The 15,326-nt window shown below is 41.1% G+C and overlaps 1 protein-coding gene across 6 annotated transcripts in view; it reads right to left on the reverse strand.

Moving 5' to 3' along the window:
• PTPRK (protein tyrosine phosphatase receptor type K) overlaps positions 1–15,326 on the reverse strand; it is a 579,201-nt gene that overhangs the window by 433,445 nt on the left and 130,430 nt on the right. For all 6 annotated transcript variants that reach the window (XM_061623803.1, XM_061623801.1, XM_061623802.1 and 3 more), the window contains one exon: positions 13,147–13,269. In XM_061623803.1, coding sequence (XP_061479787.1) covers positions 13,147–13,269 — 123 coding nt within the window. The remainder of the gene's footprint in view (positions 1–13,146; positions 13,270–15,326) is intronic.

Genomic DNA, 15,326 nt, shown 5'->3' on the forward strand with positions numbered 1-15,326 from the left:
CTTTAGAAAGGAGAGAATGTGTGATCCTTCTCTCCTGACTCTCAATCATTTAAGCATGGTTTAAGCAGCTTCATGTCTATGACACGGCTCCTGAGTGTCTCTTCTACAGGGAAGGGGAAACTATGGCCCTCCGGACGTTGTGGCCTTCCAGCTGCCCATCATCCCCAGGCAATATGGGCAATGGTCAAGGATGATATAGTCCAGCAACATCAGGGGAACTACAGATTCCCCACCCCTACTTGTTCATGTAACTATGAACAAGGCATATCACAGAGCATGTAGGAAACATTGTTTTACATCTAAATGCCAAGTTCTATTTTTAATCCATTTTTCTGCACTGCATGTTTTTCTGTAGTCAACTTATATTGCGTTTTTTATGAGGCAGTAGAATCAACCTCATAAACCATAACCTATGTAGTGGTTTTAATATTTAAGACTACATGCACAAAATAATTCCTCATTTCATTACATGAGGCACCAATTTAAGGCATATATAAACATTACCTTTGTTAACTGTTCTCCCAAAGCCCTGCCTGATACTGAAGGGGAAAGCTGTAGTATTTCCCCACGTGTTAAACTTTTCTTGTGTAACTTTATTTTCAGTCACAGTAGTACATCTAAAATGTGACATTACATTCTCAAAACAGGAAATGCAAGACATCATCTCACCATGTCCTGTAATCTCACATTCTTCAAAATGGACTTGTATCTGAGAGGGTAGTAGCCTTTACACTAAAGAGGTGTCCTTCAAGGACTCTCCCTCCATCAGTTCACTAAAGAACCTCTTATCCTGATCCTTCGCTGTTGCAGCTGGCCATGGGGCATTTCAACCTGGGTAGTTATACCTCTTCTGGAGTCAAACATAAATGGAAACCTACAACTCTAAAATTTGAAATAAAGTCCATTGGAAAAATATATTGTAGTACAATATCCAGACATTTCTGAGTGTCCAATAATTAAAACATATACTATAATAAGAATGGAGAACCAATGGGACTCCATCTCTCATCAGCCTCAGCCAGCATGGCCAATGGTTAGGGATTATGGGACGGAGTCCATCATTCATCTGGAGAGCCACAAGAAGCTGCTTTATACCAAGTCAGACCAGTGGTCCATCTAGTTCAGTATTTACACTGACTAGCAGCAGCTCTCCAGGATTTCACACAGAAACATTTTCCAAGCTCTTCCTGAAGCTGCTGGGGATTGAACCCAGGGTCTACTGCATGGAAAGCAGAGGCTCTACCACTAAGCTGTAGCCTGTCTCCAACAGGTTTCCCATCCTGCATTTTATTCTAGGATTCTAGAGCAATCTGAATGCCAAATGGCTACTAGTTAGCAACCAAACATCCTACACCCCATATCTTACTTCTTCCTGCCATGCTTGGTTTTCATTATATATAACCTACGGAATCAGATAATTACACTTAATGCATTATTAAAACAAAGCCGTGATTAGCAGAAGAAATCTTAACGAGCAGACCAGATAAGGGCTAATGTTCGACATCAGCTCTTACCTGATCTTGTTCTTCTTAGCGCCACTAGGACTGGCTGCCCTGGAGAGTTCCCTATTGGGCTGATTGGTGATTACAGCAAGCCTCTTGAAAGCACACACTCAGCACCAATCAGCTGATTGGCACTGACAGCATGCCCTCAAAGGAGACCCTTTGAAGTTTCACCCTATGTCATAATGACTTTAGGTGATTGACAGGTGGGCAGCCTCTCTCACCTGTCAAAGTTGCCCCACAGGGGGAGAAAAGGATCCAGCCCACCGGGCATACCTGGCTCACGTGGTATACCATACTGGTAAAGCTTGACAAGAACACTAGCAGCTCATCAAAAAGCAATTGTGGGCACTACCATTTCCAGTGCTTAAAAAAAAAGACCATCAAATCCACAGAGACTGAGAAGTTACAAATCAATACTACATGCTCTTTCATTTCAGTTCTAAAATTCCATTCTTTGGGACAAAAGAATCCATTCTTAGGGCATATGCTGTAGTCATGAAGCTATAATCATTCTAATGGAAGAACAAAGTTGTAGTACTGTCCACCCCTGAAAGCAGCTCACTCCATGTTCTATGCTACCTTGTGTTTTGGCTTTATTTATTGCTTGCTGACAGTGCCAGGCTTCAGATTTGTGGGGCCCTTTATCAGGTCCGATGTTGGATCCCACAGAGAAATTGGCAAGGCTAGTCAAAGGTTGCTGAATCATGGATAGCTCGGAGTGAGCACCTTGCTCCAACAAAGACTGGGATCATGAGACCTTTTAGTTTAAGCTTCTGTCCCCAGACTATAACCCTCCAGGTTCCACTGCCAACAGAAGGATTCAGGGCCTTAATGGGCCAACCTTCTGGCTTGAAGATAGGCATTCCTCCATTCCATAGCTTCCTTGCTGGTGCACTCAGTGCAACACTGGACTGATGATGTGTGATAGGAAACATCTGGTTCTTCAGGCTCAGGGAAAGGGTCCCATGAAGGTCGAGGCTCTGGCCCTATAGGCCCTGTTGGTCTAGGAGGTTCGGAAAAACAAGGAATTGGGAACCCAAAAAATCTGACTCAAAACTGCCTATGATATGGATGTGGATGCTTTATAAAAAAATAAAATCATGTGGATAACATGTACACATCTGTCATAGCTGAATGAACAAGAGTAAATATAACCAGTATATACAAAAACAACTCCTGAAATACAATATTATAAAGCATCCACATCCATATCATAGGCAGTTTTGAGTCAGATTTTTTGGGTTCCCAATTCCTTGTTTTTCCAAATTTTAGTGGAGATATATTTTTTTTGTTTGTTCTGGTCTAGGAGCTTCCTCAACAGATTCTGGTGCCCTATGTTCAGTAGTCACCTCTGACCCCTGAAACTGACCCTGCTCCCTATCTAGCTGCCCTGCAGCCTCCAACTGTTTCCAGATCACTGCTAGATTCAGGTGTCATGACACACCTGGTGAGATGCCAGCAGTGGGCCTCTCTCCCTCCTACTGCCAACTGCTCACATGCTCTCCCTCTTGCCCAATCACTAATACTTCCCAGAAAGTAGGTACACAAGAAAGCAGTCAGTGGTACCTAGTGTTCCTTCTACTCACTCCACTGTTTGCTGGCGTTCTCCCTCTGGCCCACAGCAGGAAGACAGCAAGAAGAGAAGTATCAGAGCCATCTGTTTCTAGTACTCAGCAGTGCACCTTGTGCTGAGGTGTAGGTCCCAACAGAGACCCACATATGCAGAGGCTCAACTATGCTGATCTCCAACATAGGTCTTGCTCAATGGAGTTATGATTTTAAATATGTATCTTATGAGTTTAAATTATCTCATTGTATTGACTTCATTTTTATTTTATCTATCTTGCTTTATGAACATAAGAAGAGCCTGCTGGATCAGGCCAGTGGCCCATGTAGTCCAGCATCCTGTTCTCAGTGGCCAACCAGATGCCCATGGGAAGCCCACAAGCACGACCTGAGTGCAAGAGCACTCTCCCCTCCTGTGGCTTCCAGCAACTGGTTTTCAGAGGCATACTGCCTCTGACTATGAAGGCAGGACACAGTCATCACGGCTAGTAGCCATTGATAGCCTTATCCTCCATGAACCTCTCTAATCCTCTTTTAAAGCCATCCAAGTTGGGAGCCATCAGTGCTTCTTGTGGGAGCTAATTCCATACTTTAACTATGTGCTATGAGAAGAAACTTTCTTTTGTCTGTCCTGAATCTTCAGCTTCATTAAATGCCCACAAGTTCTAGTGTTAGAAGGTCGAAAAACTTTTCTCTATCTACTTTCTACATGTCATGCATAACGTTATACATTTCTATTGTGTCACCTCTGATTCACCTTTTCTCCAAACTAAAAAGCCCCAAATATTGCAACCTTTCCTCATAGAGAAGTCACTCCATCCCCTTGATCATTCTGGTTGCCCTTTTCTGAACTTTTTCCAACTCTACAATATCTTTTTTGGTGTGATGCGACCAGAACTGTACACAGTATTCCAAATATGGCCGCACCAGGGGAGCAGGAGACCTGACCTCCTCTCTCAGACTGTACTGCCCTACAAATGTGTAAAAATGCAAAGACAATTTGGGTTGGTCTTTCATAGTCCAATCCACTTGCTGTGTAGCTTGGAAGAATTTGGGAACATGTGTCTGAGCATATGGTGAGCATATACGTGAAATTAAGATTTTTTGCTCCAATATGCATACCTTTACACTTTGAGAGCCATCTGGTGGAAAATACAAGTCAGATATAGAGGGGAAAGTCTGTAACTCAGTGGCAGAAAATCTCCTTTGCATGCAGAAGGTCCCAGGCTCAATTTCTGGGCTTCTCCTGGTCAGACTGGGTATGTCGTCTGTCTGAAATCCTAGAGAATCGCAGTCAGTCTGTGCAAACAATACTGAGATAGATGGAACAATGGTCTGACTGAGTTTAAGGCAGCTTCCTATGTTTGTAGCAAGTTGTTTACCTACAAACAAGACTGAAGTTTTCAAAACCTTAGTAAGAACCTATGCTGACAACCACTTTCCCATACGTTGTACCAGAACTTTTACTGCACTTGATGTGTGCAGCAACCATCCTCATCATTTGACAGTATTATAACATAAGGTCTACCCAAGTAACTTTCTAAATTTCATGGGCTCATAGTTCATTTACTATACCCATGGCATTTTCTACAAGAAACCCCCTAATGCAACATATCTCAATTTAAAACAAAGATTTTACTCTTAAGAAATTTTGGCTGCTGCATGGTCTGATTTTGTGTGGAATCTAAATATACCACTGGCTCCCTGTGTGAGCAGAAAGGTCAGATTTTTTTTAATACTAAAATGTGAATCATGGCTCTTAAGGTTTCCATTATGTATACTTTCCATTAGTCATGTTTGGACAGAAAACCAAACTTAAGAGATAGCACAGAACAAGCATCAAAGGAGCTCAGCAGCCGCTGCAAAACAGGACAAAGTTGCCCTCCAGAAATTTAAAAGTGTCTTGTAAAGGACAACAAGGAAGAAAAATCTGATTCTTGCATCCTCAATCTCAACCTTATCTTATACGCCCTGCAGTAGGAATTCCACCTCCTTTCTTCCATGTCAGCTACCCGCTAGGCAAAAAAATAAGATACTAAAAACAGATGTAGGGAGTAAAAGGAGACAAGAATGAGGGGGGAGGGGGAACTGAAGTGAACAAGGCATTTTAAAATTGCCATAAAGCAAGGATGGCTAACCTGTGGTCCTCCAGATGTTTTTGGACTCCAGTTCCTGGGCTCCTTCTGGGAGGAAGGGTGGAATACAAATTTAATAATAAATAAATAAATTCCCATCAGCCCCAGCCACCACAGCCAATGATCAGGGATGACGGGGGTTGTAGTACAACAGCATGTGAAGGGCCACAGGTTCCCCACCCTTCCTATAAGGGGATTACGCATATCATTGCCTAACACAAAAACTGAGAATAAAGCAGAAAAATGGAAACCAAAAAGGGAAACCACGTAACAAAACAAAATAAAATACAATGGCAGCTACATAAAAACATGAAATGAAGGCCTACTGACTTACAAATCAACCAGAGTGCAGAGAGAGAGAGAGAGAGAGAGAGAGAGAGAGAGAATTGGCTGGAAGGGGAAGGACTCTACTCCTAGTTGTTACATGGAACATGGAAGGAAATGGACTGACTTCAAGTTGATCCCTACTTATGACGACCCTATGAATAGGGTTTTCATGGTAAGTGGTATTCAGAAGGGTTTACCATTGCCTCCCTCTGAGGCTAGTCCTCCCCAGCTGGCTAGGGCCTGCTCAGCTTGCCACAGCTGCACAAGCCAGCTAGCCCCTTCCTTGTCTGCAACTGCCAGTTGGGGGGGGGGCAACTGGGCTCCTTGGGACTATGCAGCTTGCCCATGGCTGCACAGGTGGCAGGACACATAACCCCTGAGCCACTGACCAGGGCTTAAAACATAGCTATTTGCACCCCTTGTTTGGGTAGGTCAGGGAGCGAAGGGGAAAATTGTTGACAAATAACAATGAGGTGTGGGGTAGTGGGGACCAAGAGAGAATGGGACTAATATCACTAGCAAATGTAGTTCTCAGGTCTGGTGTTAACAATTATCTTGATGACCCAAAAAGCTTTGGTATTAATCCTAAAAAAGCTTTCTAAAGGTTTCATGTCACCACTTATGGGTATTTATTGCAAGTTTTATATTGCAGCCATTTTTTTAAAAAAAGTATGGAAACTATTTTAGGCACTCTGATTGATTTTCAGATATATGATACTCTAAATATTAAAACTTTAAAATTAACAAAATAGCCAGACACTGAAGAATTGTCCCATATGAAATTAATATGCTCAAAATGTAAATCCAAGAGGCTTCAAACACCATCAGTATTATTTTAGACTACTACAGTAGCGTAATAGGCACCTAAAGTTCTTTCCAAAGTTCAGACGTTGAGCTTTGGAATTCAAATCCCAAATTCCATCTAGTACCAAGTGAAGCATTCAAATTCAAATGCACCAATTAGTTGATTTCATCACATTTGTTTCAGCTCTGATAGAAACTTGCTGATAGAAAGGGCAAAAGTACAGTTTTCCAATGAACAGGTTCAACTGAAAAGGATGAGCCTCTCATTTTCAATGCCCTATAATGGACTTATGAATGAAATAAATTTGACAGTCAGATGTTGATTAAAAAGCAAAATCCAGAATTCTTAGGGGCCAAGTACAGCTTAGCAATACAAGTTTTCTATTCAATGTCATGTAGTATCTTCAAACATTCCTTTTACACCTTTCAATAAAACATGATGTACTTCATACATGACCTTCCCATAATAAAGAGATAATTTTCTTTTTAAGTGTAATTTCAAGGTGGAACTCAATCAATAAAATATAATGGTTAAAGCTTTATTATGAATTTAAGGGGAAATGTGTCTGTTTCATCAGAGTGATAACTTATTTTTATTATTACTTGTTTAGACACTTTATAAATTGCTTGAAGGATTAACTACAATAATCCCTAAGCGGTGTACAAGGAATACAATACAATAAAAATAAAAAATTGTCTAAAGCTATAAAAACAGAATTCAATTAAAATGCCTGCTGGAATTAAAAAAAAGTCTTAGGTAGACACCCAAAGTTCAACAGGGAGGAGGCCTGTCTGACTTCAACTGGGAGTTCCATAAAATTGGACACATAATACTCAAAACACAGCTCCTGCTGGATTGGAGCCATACAACCAAGCCATGGGGGACCAATAAAGGCCTCAGTGATCAGGCAGGGATGTTATACAGCCATGAGAGTGGCTGTATACTATAGTCAGCATGGATTTTTCACATTCCGCAATGTTAAATTGGAAATTCCCCCATGCCATTCTGATGCTTCCCATAAGATCATTTCAAAACAAAACCTTACAAGGCTTACAGTCCTGAACTCAGAAACACTTGCTTAACAACCTTCTAAGTTTTCATGGCAGTACACAAAACAGTCAGAGAGAATCGAGAGTTCAAAGTGTAAAAAGAGAGAAAAAAACCAGACCCCGATGGACTTATTTCTGTCAGTGTTCTCATAATTTGTTGAAATGAATTAAAAATCAGCCATGTTCACAGAGTACCTGTAATCCTCTTACTAATGTTGCCCCATACTCTAACTTTCATCCTCTGCAGTTTAAAAGTTTAAAAAATGCCTAGCTGATTTTTAATTAATTTAAGAAATGTAACATTAAAGTCAATGATAAGCCTGGACATGCTCAGTAAGAACCAACTGTAAGTGTTCTAAAAGCCAGACTCACAACTGCTAAAAGCCAGACTCACAACTGCTTGGCTAATCAGGGGGCCACACCCACACCAGACCTTGATTTCACTTTAGACAGTCATGGTTTCCCAATCCTGGGAAGTATAGCTTGTGAAGGATACTGAGGGGAGACTTCTATTCCCCTGACAGAGCTCCAGTGGCTAGAGTGGTTAAACAGTCAGCCGTTCTTATTGAAGCTCTGTAAGGGGAACAGAGCATCTCCTAGCAACTCTCAGCACCCTTCACTAACTACACTTCCCAAGATTCTTTGAGAGAAGCCATGACTGTCTAAAGTGAAATAAAGGTCTGGTGCGGATATGGCGAGGGACAGCTCTGGTTTAAAACTGGATGGGAGACTTCATCAGCCTACTGTAGAATAAAAAGGTGGGGGAAACCCTGAAAAGTAATGATACTATTCATTTTTTTTCCTTTTGGAAAGGAAAGGGGCTTTCCCTCTGTCCAGTGCCCACCCACCCAATCTCCTCCACTCCCCCTTCCTCCCTCCCTTCCTGTCCTCCTCCTCCCCTCCCCAACGTCAGTTTCACCTATCCTAAACATGATTGCACAGGAGTAAATCCCACTGAACTTAATAAGCATGCAAATGATCAAACCTGCCCTTCCCTCCTCCTCTCTCCTATCCCCTCCCCCATCCCATTCCAATCCCCCCTCCCCTTCCCACTCCCCTCCCCCTCCTCCTTCCCCATGATCAGTTTTACCTATCCTAACCATGATTGAAGAGGTCAGGTCTCCTGCTCCCCTGGTGCATTCACTATAGCTGCCCAATTTCCCTACTTTTTAAAGTTTGATAGAAATATCTACTGGCTATAGGTACATTCTTAAACTCCAGGGTTTTTTTCCCTTATTTTAATCCTTATTTTTCCTTTTGCTTAGTGAACATTGCAAAGGGTCTCCCAGTTAGGCTTTGAAAACAACCTAGCCAAAACATTCCAGACACTTATCAGCTGGTTTAAAATCTTTTATGTTTGACCCCTAACCCCCAAAAATGACTTCATTGGATTTTTTTTCATGAAATCCTTTAATAGTATAATTAGAAGCTGCTCATTCTTCTCCTAATATACTTCCAGTTTGCAAGCAACACTAAGTCATAGTTTGGCTTAGCATGAATAAGCAAACCTGTGGGTTCCTGGAGCAAGCATCACAGCTGCTATGCTCCTCTGCTACCATGCTACCCAGGGCTAAGCCATGGTTTGGCTGAGCGTTATGTCCAAACCCAGGCTCATGGTTTGTCTGGATGAAGACAAACTATGAGCTCAGCTTAACTGCCACTGAGTATGACAACAACAACAGCTGTGCTAAGAGTTGCACAACATCTTTCACAGGTGGATTCACCTGCTGGGCTACACTAAGAATAGGGCTTCTGCTAGTAGAATGGCTGCTGCACAACTGGACTTCCACAATTGGGATACCATCCCATGATTGGTTTTAGACATTTAAACTAATTAAATCAATCTATAAGAATCCCTTAAAAATGTCAAACCCATAGAGACTTAAAATTTAGACAGCATGGACTCTTGAGGTGACAGGTTGCATTCACTCATTACAGCAGTTCATAGCTTACCATACATACACAGATGGCTCTCACTTTGCTCCTTCCCTAGCATGGCTGGGATCAACAAACCAAAATCCCAGGCTTAGTGACATAATCAAGCACTCTACCTAAGTTTAGTGATTCTGCTCTCACCAGGTGCATAGGTTAGTAGAATATACTATATTTTTACCTAACATGGGAATTTAACCTGCCAGTATTCTTACTAGCTAGCAAAATTAAGTCTGCTTTAAGATTTTGATTCTGAAGGCTTGCCATATCTCACTGAATTTGGGGGGGGGGGTGAAGGTTGATATTACATAGTAAAACGCACACACAAAAACCACAAAGAGGTATATTTTCAACATAATGTATCATGTAATTTGTGTGTGTGGGTAGGTGTGTATAGTCAGTGCTTTTTCGTTAAAAAAAGATGCTACTCCTCATATCTTGATAAAAGTGCCACAAGTGCCAGTACAAATGGCCATGGTCAGTCAAAAAAAAGAAAAAAAGAAGAGGTTCTGGTACTTTGTACCAGCGAGTACTGTCACGAAAAAGCCTTGTATGTAGTATTTTTGAACTATATAGTGCCTCTAGAATGCTTTTTCCATTTTCTAATTGCATTGAGATGGTTTTAGTTGTATTTTACATTTTAATCACTTATGAGAGCCGATTTCATAAACCTTGCCCTGAAAGGCAGCACGTAGAGCCCGGGGAAAGGTGGGGGGAATAGTTTGAGTATTCACTCAGATAAAAACTGACATAATATACCCATGAAACCCATATGCACTTAACTAAAAAATGATGATACCGTTTCCTCGTCATTAAATACTGGGGCATGTATGACTCTAATGGGTTCTTCCAAGAGACAAGATGGTGTGTCTGCATTTATAATATGTTACGTTGTTTAACAAGGAAGGTGCACTGTAGCATTCCGCCATTTATCACTTGTAGCCAGATAATAGTAGAAGCCTAGTTGCTAATTACAAATGTGAAAGGGCACCCACTTTTAAGGATAATTAATTATAGAAAATGGATGATGAGAAAAGGGGCTTGTGAACGGATGGGTCTAATTTTACAGTGTAAAGTTCCCATTCTTCCTCCTTGCAACTAGCGCAAATTGTTCAGAAGCACAAAGGAGCCTCAACCTTACTCCCTCCTTTTGCATGATTAATTATTTAATCCCATATTAATTGAAAAATGCACTTGAATTTCAGAAGCATTTGTTTTCCTCGGCGTATCGTTTTGTCTAGAAAGCACCGATTGAGCTGTTCATCAAAGGTGAACAGACAAGGTCATCTAGGCTGTACCTCTTCAGTTATTCATTATCTTGTCCATAGTAGTAATTAACAATGGAAATATTTCCATAAACCAGAATCTTTATGATATTTGAAGCTGATGAACAGTCAGAAGACTCTATGGCTGTTTTTTTGTTGTTATCCAACACACTGTGATCTAAATATATCAGGTAGAATTTTATTACGAGGTGATATTTAACTGTCTTTAAAAACAAAATCAGGATACTATCACTAAATCTATTTAAGCAACCTTTTTTGCATACAAAGAATGCTCCAGAGAACAGATTTACAACATGTAAATGTACATATTTATTCAAACATTTTCATTAGGTCCATTATTAATTGCCTACTTAAATGAAAATGTTAATATTCCAGGTTGAAAATAAATGTTTAAGGTATATGTAGTTAGTTTGAATGATCAACTATACTGACTGCACAGATGAATCATATAGCTATTTTTAAACATGATATATTAGATGTTTAATTTGTTTCATACTACTTGACTTACAACTATAACTGAGCAAACACATATCATCAACTAAATTTGAATGGGAATGAGCAGAGGAAGGGAAAAAATTAATTGGATGCAACCAGGGAGCTAAATAATTACTATGTTCTTCGTATTACTTACTATATTAAAAGATTATGTCATTGTTTAAACATTTAAATATTTTCAATAATTGTACTCTCCTTTACAAAATACACTTCAATCTGTATTATTTATGGAAAAGCACCAGCTAATCCAAAACGCATACGCAAAGTCTTCCATATTTTACATTGGCTAAATCAGGAGTTAGCAGAAGGTAAATCAGGATCTACTGGTAGATCTACTCTGAGGGATTTGCACAGATTGGCAAGGATTTCTTGTTCCTAATTGTGTAACAATGGTAAGAATAAAACGACTCCCTTCTCCATGAAATTACACTCCTGGAATGAAAAAAGCTGTTCTGGGCCGGCATTAGTCCCGGGCCCTCAGTACCGTAAGGCCCAACACCCCTGCCCAATACAGGAGTTGAGGGGCTTAAATAAACCTGTTCATCCCACTTACTTGTTGCATCAGTGTGCACGTCCTGCATGCTGTGTGAGTGTACCTGCCATCAACCAAGATGGCAGCAGGGGCATCAATGCTCCCACCGCCATCTTGGGTGATGGCAGGTATGCATGCAGAGGGCATGCGCCTGTGCTGAGGCAACAGGAAGGTGGAGCAAATAGTCTTATTAGGCCCCCACACCACCTACATTGGGGGAGGAGCCTGGGGGTTCTTGCAAGCTCCCACTTTGTGATCCGCAGCAGCATTGGATCACTGAGTCCTGCAGCATGATGCTGCTGCAGATCCCCAAGTGGGAGTTCCACCATCACGCCCTAAGTAGAGGCCCCTCAGAGCTTCAGGGGCCCTCATCCAGGGCCCAACCTGGCTGCCCATTGGTGCCAGGCCTGTTTCTGTTGAGAAATCTAGGAACTCCATTCCATTTCCACCATTATCTGTCATTCTACCACCACCCTACTTCCAACAGACAGACAGACAGACAGACTTCCATGGTCACTCAACATGCTCATATTTATTGGGTGAATTTGGGTGCTTCCTCCATTTGGCTTTGTTCCTAAACATTTTTGCACTTCTGCAAACCATAGGGTTCTCACAAGCTGTGTATACTTCCCTCTTGTGCATAGGTAGTGTCATTTTGATTACATAAGCAATGGCACTCACACCTGAATATCAAAATTAACGTGGGCGATGGGTGGGGGGAAGCAACATAGAACTCTTATGTTGGTCAGTGCATTACCCATGTCTGCAGTTAAGTCTATTTTGGCACTTCCAATTCTTCCAGCCTCCCTGTGAGGTAGTTCACTGTATCCTATTACAGATGGGGAACTGAAGTTGAGAGGCACTAACTTGCCTGAAACAATCAGAAAGTTCATGGCTGAGGATAGAATATGAAGCTTAACTTGCTTAATTGCTGTACTGATTTTTCAAAAGTTTGGTGAGCTTTTGCAGGTCAGGGTCAAGCCAACATACTGTAGTTAGACTCGTTTTATTATTATTATTTAATTGGAACTGAAATTAAACCAAAATAAATATATAGTGAGGGCATACCCGGAAGCTTTAACCATCAATTAAATTAGTGTTTCTTATACTTAAGTAGCCAGATTATTCTTACCACAACCTCACCAACCTTATCAGATAACAACTCTCAGATGCTGAAGAAGAAAAAAACATACTGGGCTGTTTCCAATGATGCCTTTCTTGCAGATGGAAGGCTCTTTGATACAGCCAAAAATAATCTCCCTTGTCGATTCCACCTCCTCCCCTGAAGGCCCCTGTGCCCATCTACGCTGGAAGATTGGGGCACCCTTCAGAACAGGGTAGGGAGTGGTGTAGAGGCTGAAGGAGGAAATCAGCAAAAAAACACCAACCTCCCTGTGCCACGTAAGGAATGTCCACTGGATCAAAGAGCTTTCTGTGTATTGGATACTATAAGAGTAGCCATACCCCGCAGAATCAATGTATTTAGCTTTCACCATCACTGTAACAACTCTTACCTGGAGGCATCTCAGGTGGCAGGTAGTGAGGCTCTTGAGCACTAACATGAACCCAGTCAAAGTCATCATACGGGTCTTGATGGTAATCACAGGGCCCAGGACCATCATTAAAGGTGCAACCCCCTAAAAGAAAGGGAAGAGGGAAAATATGTTATGCCTTCAATCCCGAGATTGCATTATTGCACATATATATATAGGTTTATCAAGAAAGTTTCTTAAGGAAACATTACTGAAGTGTGCACATAGTCCATGAAAAAAGTGCATAGTTTCCATGCCCAGAGTTGTTGTTTTTTTAAAAAAATAACCTTGCCCATCATCATGATTTGCTTACAACTGGTCTGCTTCAAACAGATTCCCTCAATGGGGCAAGTCAGAAATCACAAGCCAAGCAACTCAACCCCATGTTGTGCTCCCAGAGTACTGTCAGAAGGCACACAACACCATCACCTTGCTGAGGTAAGCAGACCTGGTTCTTGTCAGTGCCTGAATGAGTGACTGCCTGGAAATCACATGTACAATTTCTTGGGTTCTATGATGGAAGAAAGGCAGGATATAAATCTAAAAAAATACTGATTTAAAGGAACAAATGAATTGGTGAAGGATGGGTGGGACAAATTGAGTAAGAATTAGGGATACACTTCAGTGAAACGTACCACAGTCTATCTAATTCTCATTACTTAATTAAACTTGGCATTCAGCAAAATCCACAGCAAAAGACAAAATGAAATACACTTGCAGTAGCACAGTCTTCATTGAATGCTGTTGACTTATTAATATAGATCCATAAACGAAAGAGAGAACACAAACCTAAATGCTCACCACCAAGGCCATAGAAGTCAGGATTATGTCTTCATAAAGTCCTCAATGTTAAGGCAACAGGAATTCCAAGGAAATTTAAAATCCAGCCAATTGGGATAAGAAGGAAAAAGAAGTGGCTTTGAAAGGGGGGAATGGAAGGGAGAATTCAAGTCCTAGAAGTAGAAATATAGCAGAGATGGAGAACTTGTGGGCTCTAAATGTTGGTGGACTACATCTTCTACATCATTGAACATATTGGCTGTGACTGATCGAAGCTGGAGCCTACTTAAGGTTCCCATATTGCCCAGTTAGCCGGGTTTTACCCGGATTCTTTGCATGCCACCAGGTGCCCGTTTAGCCCCTTAGGTGGCCCAGATTCTCAGCTTTAATTTTAAAAAAAAAATTAAGTTTCTAGGTGGTCCGGTTCTCGAGATACACATAAAAACGTCAGCCGCCCCCTGACTGTTAAATCTTTCTTTAAACAGTACTGTATAGCACTTCGTAGCTTTAACCCCACCCGTTCAGGATTGCAGCCAATCAGTGAAGCCAGGGTTGTGTTTCAGTTTGATTGACCTAAGGCAGTGTCTAGAAAACCTCATTGCAATGCCAGAAAATGGTGGTTCCCCCCCCCCCCGTTTATCTGAAAATCTCATAAATTGGGTAAGTATGTACATTTCAGGTTTTTTTCCTCTTGTGTGCAGGAGTCAGATCTTGGGCAGTGTTTTGAAAACCTTCCCGATACTTGCTTTTGTAAAAGTAGTGCTAATCCCATATGCCCAGAGTAAATCCCACTGAATTCAATAGGACTTATTTTTGAGTAGACATGGTTATGAATGTGCTGAAAAGCAATGGGACTTTGGAGTGAATGTAAAAAAGAATTGTGTTTGTGTTCTAACTCTTTCTCTCCCCCCCCAGTCCTATTTTAAAGCAAGTAGGCAGGGCTTACTTAGGTATTACAGTTTTTATTCTGTAGGAAACTAATACTGATTTTTTTAAAACTAATACTGATTTTTCTGCAATGACCAACTGGTTTGACAATAAACTATTATATGGGCTGTATGTATTTATACATCTGCAGTGTGTGTGTGTGCATGTATGGAGTGTTTCCAACAACCCTGTGAGGTAGGGGTGGAAACCAAGGCATCTCACAACAAGAAATAAAGCCATTTAAAATCCAATAACCATAAAAACAAGTATAAACAGTTGCAAAACAGCATAAAGTGGCATGATTCGGAATTTTGGGTTGTGTGAATGAAGTTGCTTATCACCTGAGGTTGCATTTCTGTCCGTTTGAGTAAGTCCCCACTGGGACTTGCTTCTGAATAAATAAACCTAGGATTGCACTATAAATATCTTTACAGTTTGTGTAAATAATAAATATA

This window comes from Rhineura floridana, chromosome 4 (genome assembly GCF_030035675.1).
Source record: "Rhineura floridana isolate rRhiFlo1 chromosome 4, rRhiFlo1.hap2, whole genome shotgun sequence".
NCBI classification, from domain to species: Eukaryota; Metazoa; Chordata; class Lepidosauria; order Squamata; family Rhineuridae; genus Rhineura; species Rhineura floridana.